We start from the raw sequence: 16,113 nt of genomic DNA on the forward strand, positions 1-16,113 counted from the left end.
AAATTGAAAAATAAAATGGGAGTATACTTTTATAAGCTATAACAGAATGTAAGGTATTTGTTAAAATTGTATCTAAAATGTAGTGTCTTTGGAAAACTTCCAGAGAATGATAAACCTCTTTTTTTAAGGGATTCCTAGAAATACCTGTTTTTTCAGATTTATTGATGTGTATGTGTGCCCGCTTTCAGTTGCATGCAAGTGTCCTCAGAGGCCAGAAGGCATCAGATCCCCTCTAGCTTGGAACCAATGTGCGTGCTGGGAACCAAACTCCAGTCCTGTTGGAAGAACATCAAGCGCTCATCAGTCACTGAGCCATCTCTCTAGCCCCCAGAAATACAGATTTTTAGAATTTTAAAATTTTGTTTGTTTGTTTGTTTCATTTTGAGACAGGTTCTCACTGTAGCCCTGACTGGTTTGGAACTCACCATGTAGACTAGACTATCCTTGAACTCATGGAGATCCTCCTGTCTCTCTCTGCCTCTGCTTCCAAAGTACTGGGATTAAAGGTATACACCTTTAATCACCACACCTAGCCAGAAATGCAGATTTTAAAAACTATATAAAACGTATTTAGAGCATGGTGGTGGAGCATGCCTTTAATCCCAGCACTGGAACTCAGAGAGATCTGCCTGCCTCTACCTCCCAAGTACTGGGATTAGAAGCATGTACCACCATGCCCCGCCTTTTTAAAAATAAATTGTTTTTGTTTTTGTGTTTTTCAAAGGGGTAAGAGGTAGCTTATTTTGAAGCCAAATATGAGTGACCATGGCCCAGGAGCACAGATTTAGGTCATGTTCCAAAGTGGTAAGAGTTTGAAATTTTTAACAGCAGCAGAACAAAGTCATAAATCAAGGCAGTGTTCAGACCCATTGATGGAGGTGCTGCAGCTCTTCTGTACGCCTCAGATGGTCTCCGATGGCGGCTTAGCTTTCTGGTTGGTGGAAACTCATTTTTTTTCTTTTTTTCTTTTGGTCTTTTTGAGACAAGGTCTCTCTGTAGCCCCAGCTGTCCTGGAACTCACTATGTAGACCAGGCTGGCCTTGAACTCACAGAGATCTGCCTGCCTCTGCCTCCCAAGTGCTGGGATTAAAGGCCTGCGCCACCACGCCCGGCTCTAAAAATAATTTTTGACATTACCTTTTATTAAAATTCATTTGACACGTGTAGAGGTTAAAAGCCAACATTCAGAAGTCTGTTTTCTCCTTCCACAATGCAGTTCCTAGGAATCAAACTCGGGTTGTCAGACTTGGTGGCAAGTACCTTAACTGAGCCATCTCACCAGCCATTGTCTGTTGGGGTTTTTGGGGCGCGGGCATGGCACAAAAAGAAATTTCATTGTTTTTATTTCCTGTTCTATTTCTGATCACAGCCCAAAGAGCCGATTAATCCAATTAAAGAAAGAGAAGCTGGAATATGCTCCAGGAGAGCATGAATATGGATTATTCCCAGCACCCATTCATGTTGGTGAGTACTAATTCCACATAATTTATTGGTAGGAAGAAATTGTATATCTTGAATTTAGGGGAAGTGTCTATGTTCTTTGTCCTAGTGGGTTTAAGCTCTTTATCATTTATTTACATGTACTCCCACGAATTCTGATGGCAAGGGTTTGGGGATTTAGGTCAGCTGGGAGAATGCTGGCCTAACATGAAGAAAGTCTTGGGTTCGATCCCTAGTACCACAAGCAGGGGTGCTAGAGCATGCACTCAAGGTGGAGGCAGGAAGATCAGGACATTCTCAGCTACATGATGAGTTAGCGAACAGCCTGGAATACATGAAATGCTCTATAATTTTCTTTTTAATTCACTCTAACACTGATCTATATACCAACCCTGATTTTCTCATATTTGTTTTATTTCAAATGAGGATTAGCTAAATAATATTAATGGTTACTTTTTCTCCAAATGAGAATCTTAGTTTGGTTACCCTAAGATATCATTACTTTTTTTTTGAGACAGGGTCTCCCTGTAGCCCCAGCTGGTCTGGAACTTGCTATGTAGACCAGGCTAGCCTTGAACTCACATAGATCCTCCTGCCTCTGCCTCCCAAGTGCTGGGATTAAAGGCGTGTACCACCACACCTGGCTCCTATATTTTACTTTTTATTGTTTTTTTGTTGTTGTTGTTGTTTGTGGGTTGTTTTGTTGTTGTTGTTACTGCTGTTTTAAGTCTCATGTACTCTAGACTGGCCTCAACTTGATAATAGAGCTAAGGATGGCCTTCAACTCCTGATCCTCCTGACTTTACCTTCCAAGTTCTAATATGACAGGTGCACACCACTCCTGGCCTTCATTTCACTTTTTAGAAGTTAACTGCTGTTGGGTGTGGTGGCGCACGCCTTTAGTCCTAGCACTTGGGAGGCAGAGGCAGACAGATCTTAGTGAGTTCAAGGAAGTCACATACATGCAGCCAAAAACTCATATACATAAATCAATCAATCAATAAATAAATAATAAAATAAATAAATTTTTAATTATGTGAATATGGGGGGGTTGGTATGTGCACATACGTATAGTGCACTTGAAGGCCAGAAGAGGGCCCATGGAGCTGGAGTTACAGGCAGCTGTGAGTCTTACAATATGGGTGCTTGGGACCAAACTTGGGTCGGTAAGGGCATTATGAGTGCTTAACCACTGAGCCATCTCTTTAGACCCATATATGTACTGTGATTGTTTGTTTGTTTTTATCATTGCTGTATCTGTCTATATATGATTTGTGCATGTGAGGGCTTGTGTACACATGCCCTAGTCCACCTGTAGAGATCAAAAGATATCTTTCAAGGGCTGATTTCTCTCCTCCACCATGGGTTCTGGTGTTCAAAGTCAAGGTGTCTTCACCTCCTGAGCCATCTCATTGACCCACAGGTACTCATCAATTATTTAAATTAAAGAAATTCTCTATTTTTTATTACATTTCTTTATTTTGTGTTTGTATAAATTTGTATGGATACATGTGTGCCACGGTGCTCATGTGGAGGTCAGAGAACAGTTTGCCAGGAGTCCATTCTCTCCTACTATGTAGATCCCAGGAATCAAATTCAGGTGGTCAGACTTGTCAACAGGTTTCTTTATGCACTGAACCTTCATGGGCATTGTATGCATGTGGTACACTTACACATAGGGGCAAAATACTCATTCATGTAAAATAAAAATAAATCAAAAAGGTTCTCTCTCATGAACGAGAGTTGGGTTCCCCTCATGGGAGCTGAAGCTGTGGTACCCTACTGAACCTGGAGTCATGCATGGTCCCCTCCCATGAGACTGTAGTTGTGGTCCCCTCCCATGAACCTGGAGCTGTAGTCTCATGTCCTAGGAGTTGGAGTGGTGCCTCCCCCTAACAATGAATCAGAGTTGTGGCCTCCTCCTGTGAAGTTGAACTGTAGTCCTCTCCTATGAACTGGAGCTCTCATCCAGTCACATGAGCCTGAAGCTTTGAACCCCTACCATGAGCCACAGTTCCATATTCCTCAAAGATAAAAATCACTGTCCGGGAAGTTAAAAAATAAAAACAAAAAGAAATAGAAAGTACTATAATAACTAAACTGATATAATTCTCAAACTAAAAATACATAATTATATCTTAGAATATAAATTCAAAACTGTATGTCTAATATTCTTTACTGACAAAATTGTACTACCAGACTTCATTTGTGGAATGGAGAGATGGCTTAATGGTTAAGAGCGCTGGCTGCTCTTGCAGAGGACCTGGGTTTGGTTCTAAGCACCCACATGGCAGCTAATGACCCTCCATAACTCTTGTTCCAGAAGATTCAACACCCTCTTCTATCCTCCCCAACTGCACAACATGAGTGCCCTTACACATGCAGGCAATATACTCATGCACATAAAATTTTAAAAATAAGGCTCCTGGGCCGGGCGTGGTGGCGCACACCTTTAATCCCAGCACTTGGGAGGCAGAGGCAGGGGATCTCTGTGAGTTCAAGACCAGCCTGGTCTACATAGTGAGTTCCAGGATAGCTGGGGCTACAGGGAGACCCTGTCTCAAAAAAACCAAACAAAAAAAAATAAGGCTCCTGATCTGGAATCATTCAGAGCCACCTACTCCAGAAATGTGTTACTCAGATGAACTTGAGGGACCAGAGGCCACAAGAGTAGCTGTCCAGTGGAGTTGTCACTGGCTGCAGGCCCATGCAAAGGACCTTGGTGGTAGCTGGAGTTAAGAGTTTAAAAACTCAAAAGGACTAAAAGACTGCCACCCACTGTGAGAAACTCTAGGACAGCTGTGGGACCATCAGCTGGCTCCAGGAATCCCACTGGTGAGATCTGAGTGCAAATCTGCTTATACCTGTGATCACCCTAGGGCCAGACTTCTAAAGAAACCCCACTCAGTCCAGACCTTCACTCCTACCCTGTTAGCGATGGCTGTGTCCTTGTCAGGTTTTCAGGTAGAGATCACATGCCCCATCTGTCTAGATGAACTGTCAGACCCAGTCACCATGGTATGTGGACACAACTTCTGTCATGCCTGCATCCAACACTCTTTGGAGAAATCTGCAAGGCAGGTTCTTCTGTCTTGGCTATCGACACTCATGCCAAGACCTGAACCTCAGAAGCAACATCCATCTGGGAAGGATGATTGAAAGAACGAAGCAGCTCCACAGCATCAGTGGCAAGAGGAAGAGGCAGGAACCCAGGACCACATGTGTGAAGCACAAGCAGGATCTGACCCTCTTCTGTGAGGAAGACCTAGAGGTTCTGTGTGAACTCTACACTGGACCCGCTGGGCACTGTGGCCATCAGGTGATGCCCATCAAGAAAGCTGCCGCTCACCACAGGGAGAAGATCCAAGGCTTCATCAAGCCCTTGAAGAGAAAAGTCAAAGAGGCTCAAAAGTTAGTAAGCATTCAGAGCAAAAGACCCCTGGCCCTGAGAGAAGAGGTGGAAGTGTAGAGATGGGAGCTGACCGCTGAATTTGAGCAACTTGATTGGTTTTTAGACAAGGAACAGCAGGCAGCTGTCTCCAGGTTAGCCCAGGAGGAGAAGGAGAGCGAGAAGAAACCCAGAGAAAACACAAGAGCATTTGCAAACTTTGGATCCACGCTCAAAGGTCTGCTGAGCCAGATGATGAGGCACAGGGTGCTGTCTAAAGGAGAACTGCTGTCAGAAGTCAAAATTTTCTATGAGAATTTTGACAGTCTGATCAACAAAAAGAAGCATACTGTCTTCTTCCCCAGTACTCTGCCCTACAAAAACTTACAGAGAAATTCTAGACCCAGAAACCTGGTCATCTCTGAGGATAAAAAAATTGTGAAATTTTCAAAGAGAAAATGTGTTTCTGATTCAAAGAATAGGTTTACCAACAGCCCTGTTTTGCTGGGTTCTTAAAACTTCCTTTCCGGGAGACATTTCTGGGTGGTGCAGGTGGGAAGGAAGGGGAAGTGGACTGTTGGTGCCTGGATAGCCCACCTGTCCCCTAGGGCGAGTAAGTCCTCCATCCCTCACAGCTGCTGGAGGATTGTGTGGCAGGGTGAAGGCTGTGAATCCCCAGATGTTGACCCAGATGCTGTGCTGCAGGCTGTCAGAGCTGGGTTCATCAGCATTTTCCTAGACTATGAGTTGGGGGTGATCTCCTTCTACAGCATGCCTGAGAAGTCTCACATCTGTACCCACAGGGACGTCTTTGGGTTCCTTTGTCCTTATTTCTATGTAGGACCTGATTCAGGACCTCTTAGAATCTGTCCTGGCATAGATTCTGAGTAACAACTAGTTTTATTTAACAGGTTTTGTTTTTGTTTTTGTTTTTTTTTTTAATGGTCTCATGTTGTCCAGGTTAGCCCCAAGCTTGATGTAGCTGAAGATGGCCTTGAACTCATGATCTTCCAGTCTGTCTCTTAATTGCTAGGATTGTAGGTATGAACCACTGCACCAACTTTTTTTTTTTTTTTTTTTTTTTTTTTTTTTTTTTTGTCTTTCTGAGACAGGGGGTCTCCCTGTAGCCTCAACTGGCCTGGAACTCACTATGTAGACTGGGCTGGCCTTGATCTTGCAGAGATCCGCCTGCCTCTGCCTTCCAAGTGCTGTGCCACCACACCTGGTAACCCAACCTTATTTTTGTTTTTTGTTTTATTTTGAGACAAGTTCTTGGTATGTAGCCATGACTAGCCTTGTACGTGGTAGATAGAGCAGGCTGGCCATCATCTGTCAGTACTCCCTCCACTTTAGCCTGCTGTCCCTGTGTGCTAGAGTTAATAAACCTAGGCCAAAACTCCAGACAACATATGCATTTTAAAATGTTTTTTTTGGTGGTACTGATTAAACCGAGTGCCTAGCAGAAGTTAGGCAAGTGCTGTACCACTGAGCTATATACTTAGCCCCTTTTCACTTTTGAGACAGGTAAGTTGCGTAGGCTAGCCTTATACTAACTCCATATAGCCCATGCTGGTTTTGAACTTGAGAGTCTCCTGTCTCAGCCCTCCCAAATAAAGGTTTACATGACCAGTCTAGGCCATATCATAAAACTAATGAGTTTTAAAGATATTTTCATTTTATTTTTGACAGAGTCTCATGTAGCCTAGGCTGGCTGCAAAATTTATTTGTAGCAGAGGCTGACCTTGAAGTCTTGATCCTCCAGCCTCAGATTTACAAATATCCAGATTTCTATTTGAAGGTATCCTAGTTGGCCCATAATTTCAAAAACACTAAATACATAATAAATATTAATAAGGGGTTAGATTAATAGTAGCAGGGCTCTAAAAGTTTTTCTTGTTGATCTTTGGTTTTTTTGTTTTTTAGTCAAGTTCTCACTAATGTAGCCCTGACTGACCTAGAACTCTGCTTTGTAGACCAAGCTGGCTTTAAACTCACAGAGATCCTCCTGTCTCTGTCTCCTGAGTGCTAGGATTAAAGGCATGTGCCTGGCCCTCTAAAAACTTTTTTGAGGGGCTGGAGAGATGGGTCAATGGTTATGAGCACTGGCAGCTCTCCCAGGTTTGATTCCCATATTGTAGCTAACAACCTTCTTAACTTCAGTTACAGGGCATCCAATGCCCCTTCTGGCCTCCATGGCACTGCATGCATGCAGTACATTTACATACATGTAGGCAAAGCATTACACATAAAAATAAATTTTAAAAAATTTAAACATTTTTTAAATGTTCCTGATTTTTCTTTTCAATAATCAAATCATCAGTGCTACATTTTTCCTTTGTCTTTCCAGTACTGGGGTTGAGCCCAGAGCTGTGTACATGCTATAAAAGTGCTCTGCCACTAAACTGTTTTGTTCAGAGACAGAGGGTCTCACTGTGTAGCTCTAGCTGACCTGGGACTCACTATGTAGAACTGGCTGATCTTGAACTTGCTATTCTTATCCCTCAGCCTCTCAAATAACTGGGATTATAGGCAAATCCCAGTATGACACACTAGATTTTGTGGATGTTTTTTCCCCCCCAAACTTTATTATTATGTGTGTGACTATAGTTCTGAGTGTAAAGTTCAGAGCATAACATTCGGGAGTCAGTTTTCCTATCACCATATGTCCTGGTCAGGCTTTCAGGGCAAGCTCTTTTACTCAATGGGCCGTTTCACAGGCCCTAAAATTGGTTCTAAATATAAGGAAGAGATTGAAAGTGTCCTGGTATGAAGTACTGGTGTGCTATTGCAAAGTGGGCGGTTTCTGTTTCTAAAAGCTATAGGTAAGCCTTTGGGATGTTTTTACTATAAAGATGTGATGCATGTTTGAGAGGGAGAGAAATGTAACCTGATGTAAACATTGTATATGTTCATATGTTGAAATATCACAAGGTGTCCCATTAATGTACAGTTTTTGTGTGATAAGTTCAATGAACTTAATAAACTTGGAAAAAAAGTTTTAAATAAATAAAAAAAAAATTTTTAAGGAATAAATAAAGAGATGGGTATGGTGGTGCATACCTTTAATCCCAGCAGAGGCAGGTGGATCTCTGTGAGTTCCAGGCCAGCTGGTGCTACAGGGAGACCCTGTCTCAAAAAGACAAAATAAATAAATAAATGAATAAATAAACAAATAAATGGAAATTTTATACTATTCCTATATTGATAATTTGCCTTTCCAAATTCTCCAACCTATACAAAGTCTTTCAATAGAATCGTGTGACTTCTTAAAGACAGCAATGATAATAAAATACTTTTAAATAAGTAATTATTTAAAAAATAATTAAAGGGGCTGGAGAGATGGCTCAGCAGTTAAGAACACTGAGTGTTCTTGCAGAAGACCTGGGTGCAAATCCCAGCACCCGCATGGCAGCTAACTGTCCGTAACTCCAGTTCCAGGGAATCCGACAGCCTCTTCTGTTCTCTGCGGGCATCGTACCACACGGGTGCACTTACCTACATGCAGGTATAACACTCATACACATAAAAATAAAAATAATAAAATATTAAAAAATAATTAAAGAAGAAAGAAGAAAATAATGATGGAAATCACATTTTTTTCATTGTGTGACTATTTGATCCCTTTGTATGAATGCATATCAGGACAGTTGTTGAAATTGATAGTGTTTTTTATTTCAGGAAAGTATCTAAGACAGAAGAGAATTGATTTCCAGCTTCCCTATGATATCCTCTGGCAGTGGAAACACAATCAGGTACAGAGAACCTGTTTTTCCAGGTTTCATTATTTCTTAAATGGTAAGGTGTTTGGGATTAGGGAACGTAAAGTCTGTTTCCTCTGCTTTCTTGTTATATCATCGTTTTAGGATGTTTAGAAACTGTCCCTGTAGAGGTTAAAGACTAAAACAATTGAATTTGCATTACAATTACATGTCTTAATTTGCTTTTACTCATTCTGGAAAATAGTATGTTCCTGCTTCTCTGGGCAACCTTCTCTTTGTTTTCTGGGCTTTTATTTCAGCAGCGAGATTTTAAGATTTTGTTCTGGAAGAATTCTGTTTGATCCAGTTTTCAGGATAATTTAGATGTACCCAGCAGCACTTAAAAAAAAAAAAAAAAATCAGGCCTTAATTTTGTTGGCTCTATCCTACAGTTTGGAGTTCAGTTCTTCCATACAAAGGAGATTCTTCTACCAAGGGAAGCAGGGAATTATTTAATGCCTTTGTATTTCTGAAGACCTTTAACTATATTGGTAACTAGAAATAGAATGACAGTTTTAATATTTACCTTAGTAATTTGGGTATTAAGTTAAATTTCCCAGGCCCCATCTTGAGAACAACCATTGGAAAATGAAAGTGGTCGTACAAATTCACTTACAATGTACTTTTCTGAGTTGAGCCAAAATGTTGCCAGAGGTTAACTTTGGGGGTGGGGGGAAAGCACTCACATTCTCTTCTACCTTTCCTTCTCTGATAACATCTTTTGAAGTCTTAGAATATGTACATATTAGATATTTGTATCTTTTTTTGTTAGATTTATGTTGGAGGGATTGTTTGGTTTTGGAGAGAAGGCCTCATTTGTCTCCATTTTTAATGACAGAGTTGAGGTTTTGAACATAAGGAACTTAAAAATTATTACAACATTACCTGGGTGTGGTGGTGCACACCTTTAATCTTACTACTTAGGAGGCAGAGGCAGGTAGACCTCTGAGCTAGAGGCCATCCTGATCTACATATCAAGTTCCAAGCCAGCTGAGGCTACCAGGGAGACCCTATCTCAAAAAAATATATATTCTGATAGATTATGCAATGATCCAGTTTAGTCCAAATTGCTATTTGTTTGCCAACATGGTTGCAGCAACAAAACTCCTTGATTCCTTGCCTGTTCTTTTCCCTTTATTGATTTTTTTTTTTGAGGGTCTCATATCACCCAGGCTATCCTTGAACTTTTTGTGTAAACAAAGGTGGCCTAGCACCCCTGATCCTCCTGATTCTACTTTCATAGTGCTAGAATAACAGATAAACACCTCTAGCCCACTTAGCTTTAAAAAAGTTTTAATTGAATTTTTGTGTATTTTATATAGACTATCTCAAACAATCTTTAATCATCTTTATACCCCCATCCCCACTGGCACACTCCCATAGCTCCTCCTTGCCCCCCACTGGAACCCATATACTCTGTTATTCATGTTAAGACCCAATGTGTCAAGTCTGAGTCCAAACTCGGGCAGACAAAAACCCTGCATAGAACTGGGGAAATGAACAGCAGACCCCGGTCTTAGCTGAAAAAAAACATGGGCAACTGATTACTGCTAGGTGAGGAAGAGATGCTCTTCCGAAAACAAAACTAGATAGCTTTTTAATTGATTCAATTAATTGCCTTAATTAAAATTTTAAGTGTGTTTTCCTACAATTCCCAACCAACATATGTGATTGCTGAGTGGCCAACTCATCTTTTAAATTTCATATACGTACCCTATTAAACAAGCCCTGTACATGTTTAGGGGGTTATAAAGTTTTAGGATTCTATAGAGAGGTTGGTGCTGGGGTTTGAACCCAGGGCCTTAACTCATGATAATCATGTACTCTACCACTAACCTACTTCTCCAATGCCCTCCTCCTTTTTTAAAATAAGAGAATCAAGTTTCAAGTAAATAGCTTTGGTCTTCAGAGTGATTTTTCAATGAAGTTATTCCTCAACATGCTGAAGAAACAATCAAAATACGTTTTTGTAAGTCAGACATTGTGCTATGAATCTCTAATCCCAGCACTCAGGAGGTGAAGTAGAAGAAGAGCTGAAGGTTTGACACAGAAAATTTCATGACACCCAGAGTAGCGTAGTGAGAGACACTGTCTTTAAAAATATAAATTGTAGCTGGGCGTGGTGGTACACACCTGTAATCCCAGCACTCGGGAGGCAGAGGCAGGCGGATCTCTGTGAGTTCCAGGCCATCTTGGTCTACAAAGTGAGTTCCAGGCCAGCTGGGGCTACAGGGAGACCCTGTCTCAAAAAGACAAAAATAAATAAATAAATAAATAAATAAATAAATAAATAAAATAATAAAATATATACACTATCTAATTCTTCTGTTGATTCTTCTCACTTTTTATTTCTGGAAAAAAATATCACTCTTCATTTCCCTTAATCATATCTAACCAGGGAAGACTCAAGAGTATTTCCTACCTAATTGAAGCTAATCTTAAACTCACTAATCCTCCTGCCTCAGCTTCCTGTGTACTAGGGTTATCGATACGAGCCACTATGCAGAGCTTCTTACAAATATTTCTGTATGAACAGAGTACATAGATACCCTCCTGTGTTTTTCAGGATTGATGCAATACTCTGGCATTTGAAGTTGCATGCTATATCAAGATTTCTCTTTTTCCTCTTCTAGCTATACAAAAAGCCAGATGTCCCACTATATAAAAAAATTCGTTCAAGTGAGTAACTTGAGAGGTTTTGTTTTGTTTTTTTAATCTTATAACATCAATATTCTTCTTGACCTGGCACTTGACTCGAAAGATAATTCTGTATGTTCACAATCTTTTCTTTGCTGTCTTCTCAAGATGTCTACGTTGATGTCAAACCTCTTTCTGGCTATGAGGCTACTACCTGTAACTGTAAGAAACCAGATGATGACACCAGGAAGGGCTGTGTGGATGACTGCCTCAATAGGTACTATAACTGATTTCTATAAGCCTAGGCTCTAAAGTATATACATACATCACTTTCATTTCTTTCTTCTCAAAATGTTGTACACAGGTACATAAAAGCAAATGGACTGAACATGGGAACAGAAAATATGTACCTAAATTTAAATATTTTACTACTTATGAGACCTAGAGAAAGTTGTTTAATCCTTCTGATAAAAATAATCCTTGTTTGGGTAGAAATTTTTAGGACAATTTGAAAGATAATATTCGTACGGTTGTTTGGAACAATGTTCATATTTGCTCACTTTTGTGTGTATATGTGTATGAGAATTTTACCTGCATTGCATGTAAGTGCACACATGTATACAATGCTCTTGGAGGCCAGAAGAGGGCATTGGATTCCCTAGAATAGAAATGATAGCTATCTCTGAGCTGCCATGTAGGTACTGGGAATTGAAACTGGGTCCTCTCCCAGAGCAGCGAGTGCTCTTAACCACTGAGCCATCTCTCCAGCCCCTATGCTCATAATCTGTTAATAAGCAAAGTCCTAGGTAGCTTCCTAGGTTTGAGGATATTTTGGCCATAATGAGGAATTACAGTAAGGCAATGAGGAAAAAGGGCGTGATAATTTAGAGGAAAACTATGCTGCTAAACTTTTCCTATGTGGGGGATATGCACATGATCCAGTGATCATTAATGGCAATAATGTAACCAGAGATAGAAAATACAGGATTTGCCAGGCATGGTGGCACATGCCTTTAATCCCAGCACTTGGGAGGCAAAGGCAGGCAGATCTCTGTGAGTTCAAGGCCAGCCTGGTCCACATAGTGAGTTCAAGACCAGCTGGGGCTACAGGGAGACGCTGTCTCAAAAACACCAAAAAAAAAAAAAAAGAAAAAGAAAATGTGGGATTAACTTGGGAATCAGTTTCGGTGTGTCAGTTGGGGAATCTTTGCTTGCTTGCATCACTATAAATGCGTATCTTGTTGTACATATGTACAGTTTTACATACTGGTAATAATAGTATAGCAGGTCAATTTTTTAAAGGATTTGTTGATTTTTATGTGTGTATGTGAATCCCTACATGAGTTTATGTGTACCACATGGATGCAGGAACCTACAGAGGCCAGATGAGGGCTTTGGATCTCGCAGAACTGGTGTTACAGGTGGTTATAATCTGTCATGTGGGTGCTGGGAACTGGACCCCTAATTTTTCTACAAGAGCAGAAGTGCTCTTAACCCCTGAGACTTCTCTCCAGACCCAAGTGTTTTTTGTACTGATTTTCTTCATTCACAAATTTTTTGTTTGTTTGTTTTTGAGACAGGGTCTTAACCTTGTAACTCTGGCTAAGCTGGAACTCACTTTGTAGACCAAGCTGCCCTCAATCTGCCAGCAGTCCTTTTTGTATGTGACAGTTTTTTTAAAAAATGTATTTTCTTTATTAATTTTCTTTTGTGTGTATGTGTGTTTTGCTTGCGTGTACATAAGTACACCCATATTGTGCAGTGATCACAGGGCCAGAAGAGGGTGTGAGTTCCCCAGAAGTTCCCCTGGAACTGGAGCTATGGATGGTTATTAGCCACAGTTGGGTGCTGGGAACGGAACCTAGTTCCTCTGCAAGAGCAGTCAGTACTCTTAACCACTGAGCCATCTGCTTAATCCCCAGCTGATAGCTTATTTGGTGGTGGTGGTTTTTTGGTTTGTTTTTGGTTTTGTTTTTTGTCTTTTTTTTTTTTGGTTTGGTTTTTGTTTTGATTTGTTTTTGAGATTAAATTCATCCTGTCTCACCGGCTGCCCTGGAACTCATCATGCAGACTAGACTCGCCTTTATCTCACAGAGATTCATTTGCCTCTGCCTCCTGAGTGCTAGAATTAAAGGGGTGCACCACTACACTGAGCATCTGATAGGTCATTATAGCCCTGGTGTATTCCAGGCCAGCCATTTCTACTTAGTGAGACCCTGTCTCCAAAGAGAATAAAAAGATATTTGGATATTTGCCATACTAAACACATTGGTTGTTTCTATATCATTTTTGTTGACATAAGTATTATTTTTACTTTTCACATTATGTTGTCCTATCTTCAATACGAACAAATCTCTAAATAAGAACAAGAAAGGGATCCTCAGATGTAATTCTGGCTACTGCATGTCATAGACATGATCACTATATAGAAATGTGCATGGTAGATGAAAGATAATGATAAATTAATACATAAATATGTAAGAAAAATACTAATTTTTGTTTTATATGTGTGAGTGTTTTGCCTGCAGGCTTGTCAACAAACACTTTTACACATTGAGCCATCTTGCCATCTCCAAGATCTGTTTGAAAGGGGAAGAGCTCTGTACTTTGCCAAGGGCATTATCTGACAACGATAATAACAACATATCTTGCTAAATTAAAGAGTACATATATTAGTTTCAGTGTCTATGTTCAGTTTATAAAATTCTCTTCCAGAGAGTGAATAGAACATGTTTTATTTTAATATAACTTAAGGATTAAATACCTGGAGTTACAGATGGTTTTCAGTCACCATTTGGATCCTGGGAATCAAACCCAGGCCCTTTGCAAGCACAGCCAGTGCTCTTTAACCACTGAGCCATCTCTTCAACCCCACAAATATTTAGCACTTACAATTATTCCTTACCTTTTTCTCCCATTTAATCCAGGTATATATTTGTATACATGAACTACAGTGTGGACATGGAGTTCAGAGGACAAATTATGGGAATCAGTTTTTCCTCTGCCGTGTCGGTTTCAGGAATTGAATTCAGGTTATCAGGCTTGGCAACAAGCACCTTAACCTGCTAAGTCATCTCGCAAGGCCATTACTTTATATTTTCGTGTGGGTTATTTATTATTTTGGTGGTTAAGATGGAATTTTACTGTATTACCTAGACTGGCCTCAAACTGGGCCCAAACAAATCTCCAGTCTTAACCTCGAGAGTAGCTGGAATTAAAGACATGTATCACTACATCTGGCTCTGTAACTTTTTTTTTTTTTTTTTAAATAAACTCAGTCTCATGTTGCCCAGGCTGGGCACAGACTAACAGTCTTTGAATTTGAAGATGCCCAGTTTTATGCATTCTTAGGGATTTAACCCAAGGGTTCATACAAGCTACATAAACACTTTATGAAGTGAGTTATGAAAACTTTGCTAAAGTTCCAAATGGCAAGTTAGACTCAAAACCATGAAAATGTACCAGTCTGTTAAAGAGGAACAAGAAATGTGCCATGAAACATGGAAGTCCAAAAAAGATCTCAGCAGCAAGAATTGTTATTGACAAGATGGGAAATCTAATCTTATAAAAGAAAAAGAGAGCTGGTTGTGGTGGCGCACACTGGTCGGATATGCTGAAGAGGCAGAGGCAGGAGGATCAGGAGTTCAAGGCTAGCCTGGGCTACAAATATTTTATTTATTTATTTATTTATTATTATTATTTTTTTTTTTTTGGTTTTTTTGAGACAGGGTCTTGCTGTAGCCCCAGCTGTCCTGGAACTCACTGTGTAGACCAGAGTGCCTCTGCCTCCAGAGTGCTGGGATTAAAGGCATGCAGCACCAGGCCCAGCTTGGCTACAAATTTTTTAAAGGGTGGTGGCTGGAGAGATGGCTCAGCAGTTAAGAGCACTGACTGCTCTTGTAGAGGACTGGGGTTTGATTCCCAGCACCCACATGGCAGCTAACAATCATCTGTAACTCCAGTTCCAGGGGAATCCAATGCCTTCTGACCTCTGGGCATTGCGTGACACATGCACCTACCCACATGCAGGCAATGCACTCATACACATAAAATAAAAATAATAAAAAATAAAAAATTAAGTTAAAATAACATAAGCTGGGTGTGGTAGCACATGCCTGTAGTGCCAGCACTTGGGAGGCAGAGGCTAGTGGATCTCTGTGAGTTCCAGGCCCGCCTGGTCTACAGGGAGACCAGTCTCAAAAAGACAAAAAACAAAAAAAAACACCTTTTTTGGGGGGAGGGGGCGTCTTACTGAGGCAGGGTCTCCCTATAGCTCCAGTTGGCCTGGAACTTGCTATGTAGACCAGGCTGGCCTCAAACTCACAGAGATCCTCGCCTGCCTCTGCCTCCCTAGAGCTGGGATTAAAGGCGAGTACCACCATACCCAACTAAAAGAAAAAAAGTATTTTAAAGTGTGTAAACTGTTATGGTTCCTTTACAAGATTTTTTTCAATTGTAACATGATACTTCAACCTGCCATTAGATTCTTGATCTTTTCTGATTAATTTTTATTGCATTTATTGTGTGTGTGTGTGTGTGTGTGTGTGTGTGTGTGTGTGTGTGTAGGTAGGTAGTGTGCCACATCATATGTGTGAAGGTCCAAGGACAACTTGTAGGAGTCCAGTTCTCCTCTTCCACTATGTGAGTCCTGGAGATTGAACTCGGGTCATCAGACTTGGTGACAACTGCCTTAACCTGCTGATCTATCTCACCAGCCCAGTCCTGTTTAATCATGCCTAATAGCCTAAGTGGGATTCTTTCTTTTTATTTAGTTAGTTAGTCTTTCTGAGACTGGAATTCACTATGTAGACCAGACTGGCCTTGAACTCTGAGTGTTGGGATTAAAAATGTGCACCACCACACCAGTCCTTTTTTTTTTTTTTTTTTTTT

General features: G+C 40.6%; 1 protein-coding gene across 2 annotated transcripts in view; it reads left to right on the top strand.

The window, feature by feature from the left end:
• Ash1l (ASH1 like histone lysine methyltransferase) overlaps positions 1 to 16,113 on the top strand; it is a 176,026-nt gene that overhangs the window by 108,672 nt on the left and 51,241 nt on the right. For both annotated transcript variants that reach the window (XM_008854069.3, XM_008854077.3), the window contains 4 exons: positions 1,370 to 1,464; positions 8,507 to 8,580; positions 11,220 to 11,265; positions 11,392 to 11,500. In XM_008854069.3, the coding sequence (XP_008852291.1) occupies positions 1,370 to 1,464; positions 8,507 to 8,580; positions 11,220 to 11,265; positions 11,392 to 11,500 (324 nt within the window). The remainder of the gene's footprint in view (positions 1 to 1,369; positions 1,465 to 8,506; positions 8,581 to 11,219; positions 11,266 to 11,391; positions 11,501 to 16,113) is intronic.

This window comes from Nannospalax galili, unplaced genomic scaffold (genome assembly GCF_000622305.1).
Source record: "Nannospalax galili isolate Female #2095 unplaced genomic scaffold, S.galili_v1.0 scaffold591, whole genome shotgun sequence".
Taxonomy (NCBI): Eukaryota; Metazoa; Chordata; class Mammalia; order Rodentia; family Spalacidae; genus Nannospalax; species Nannospalax galili.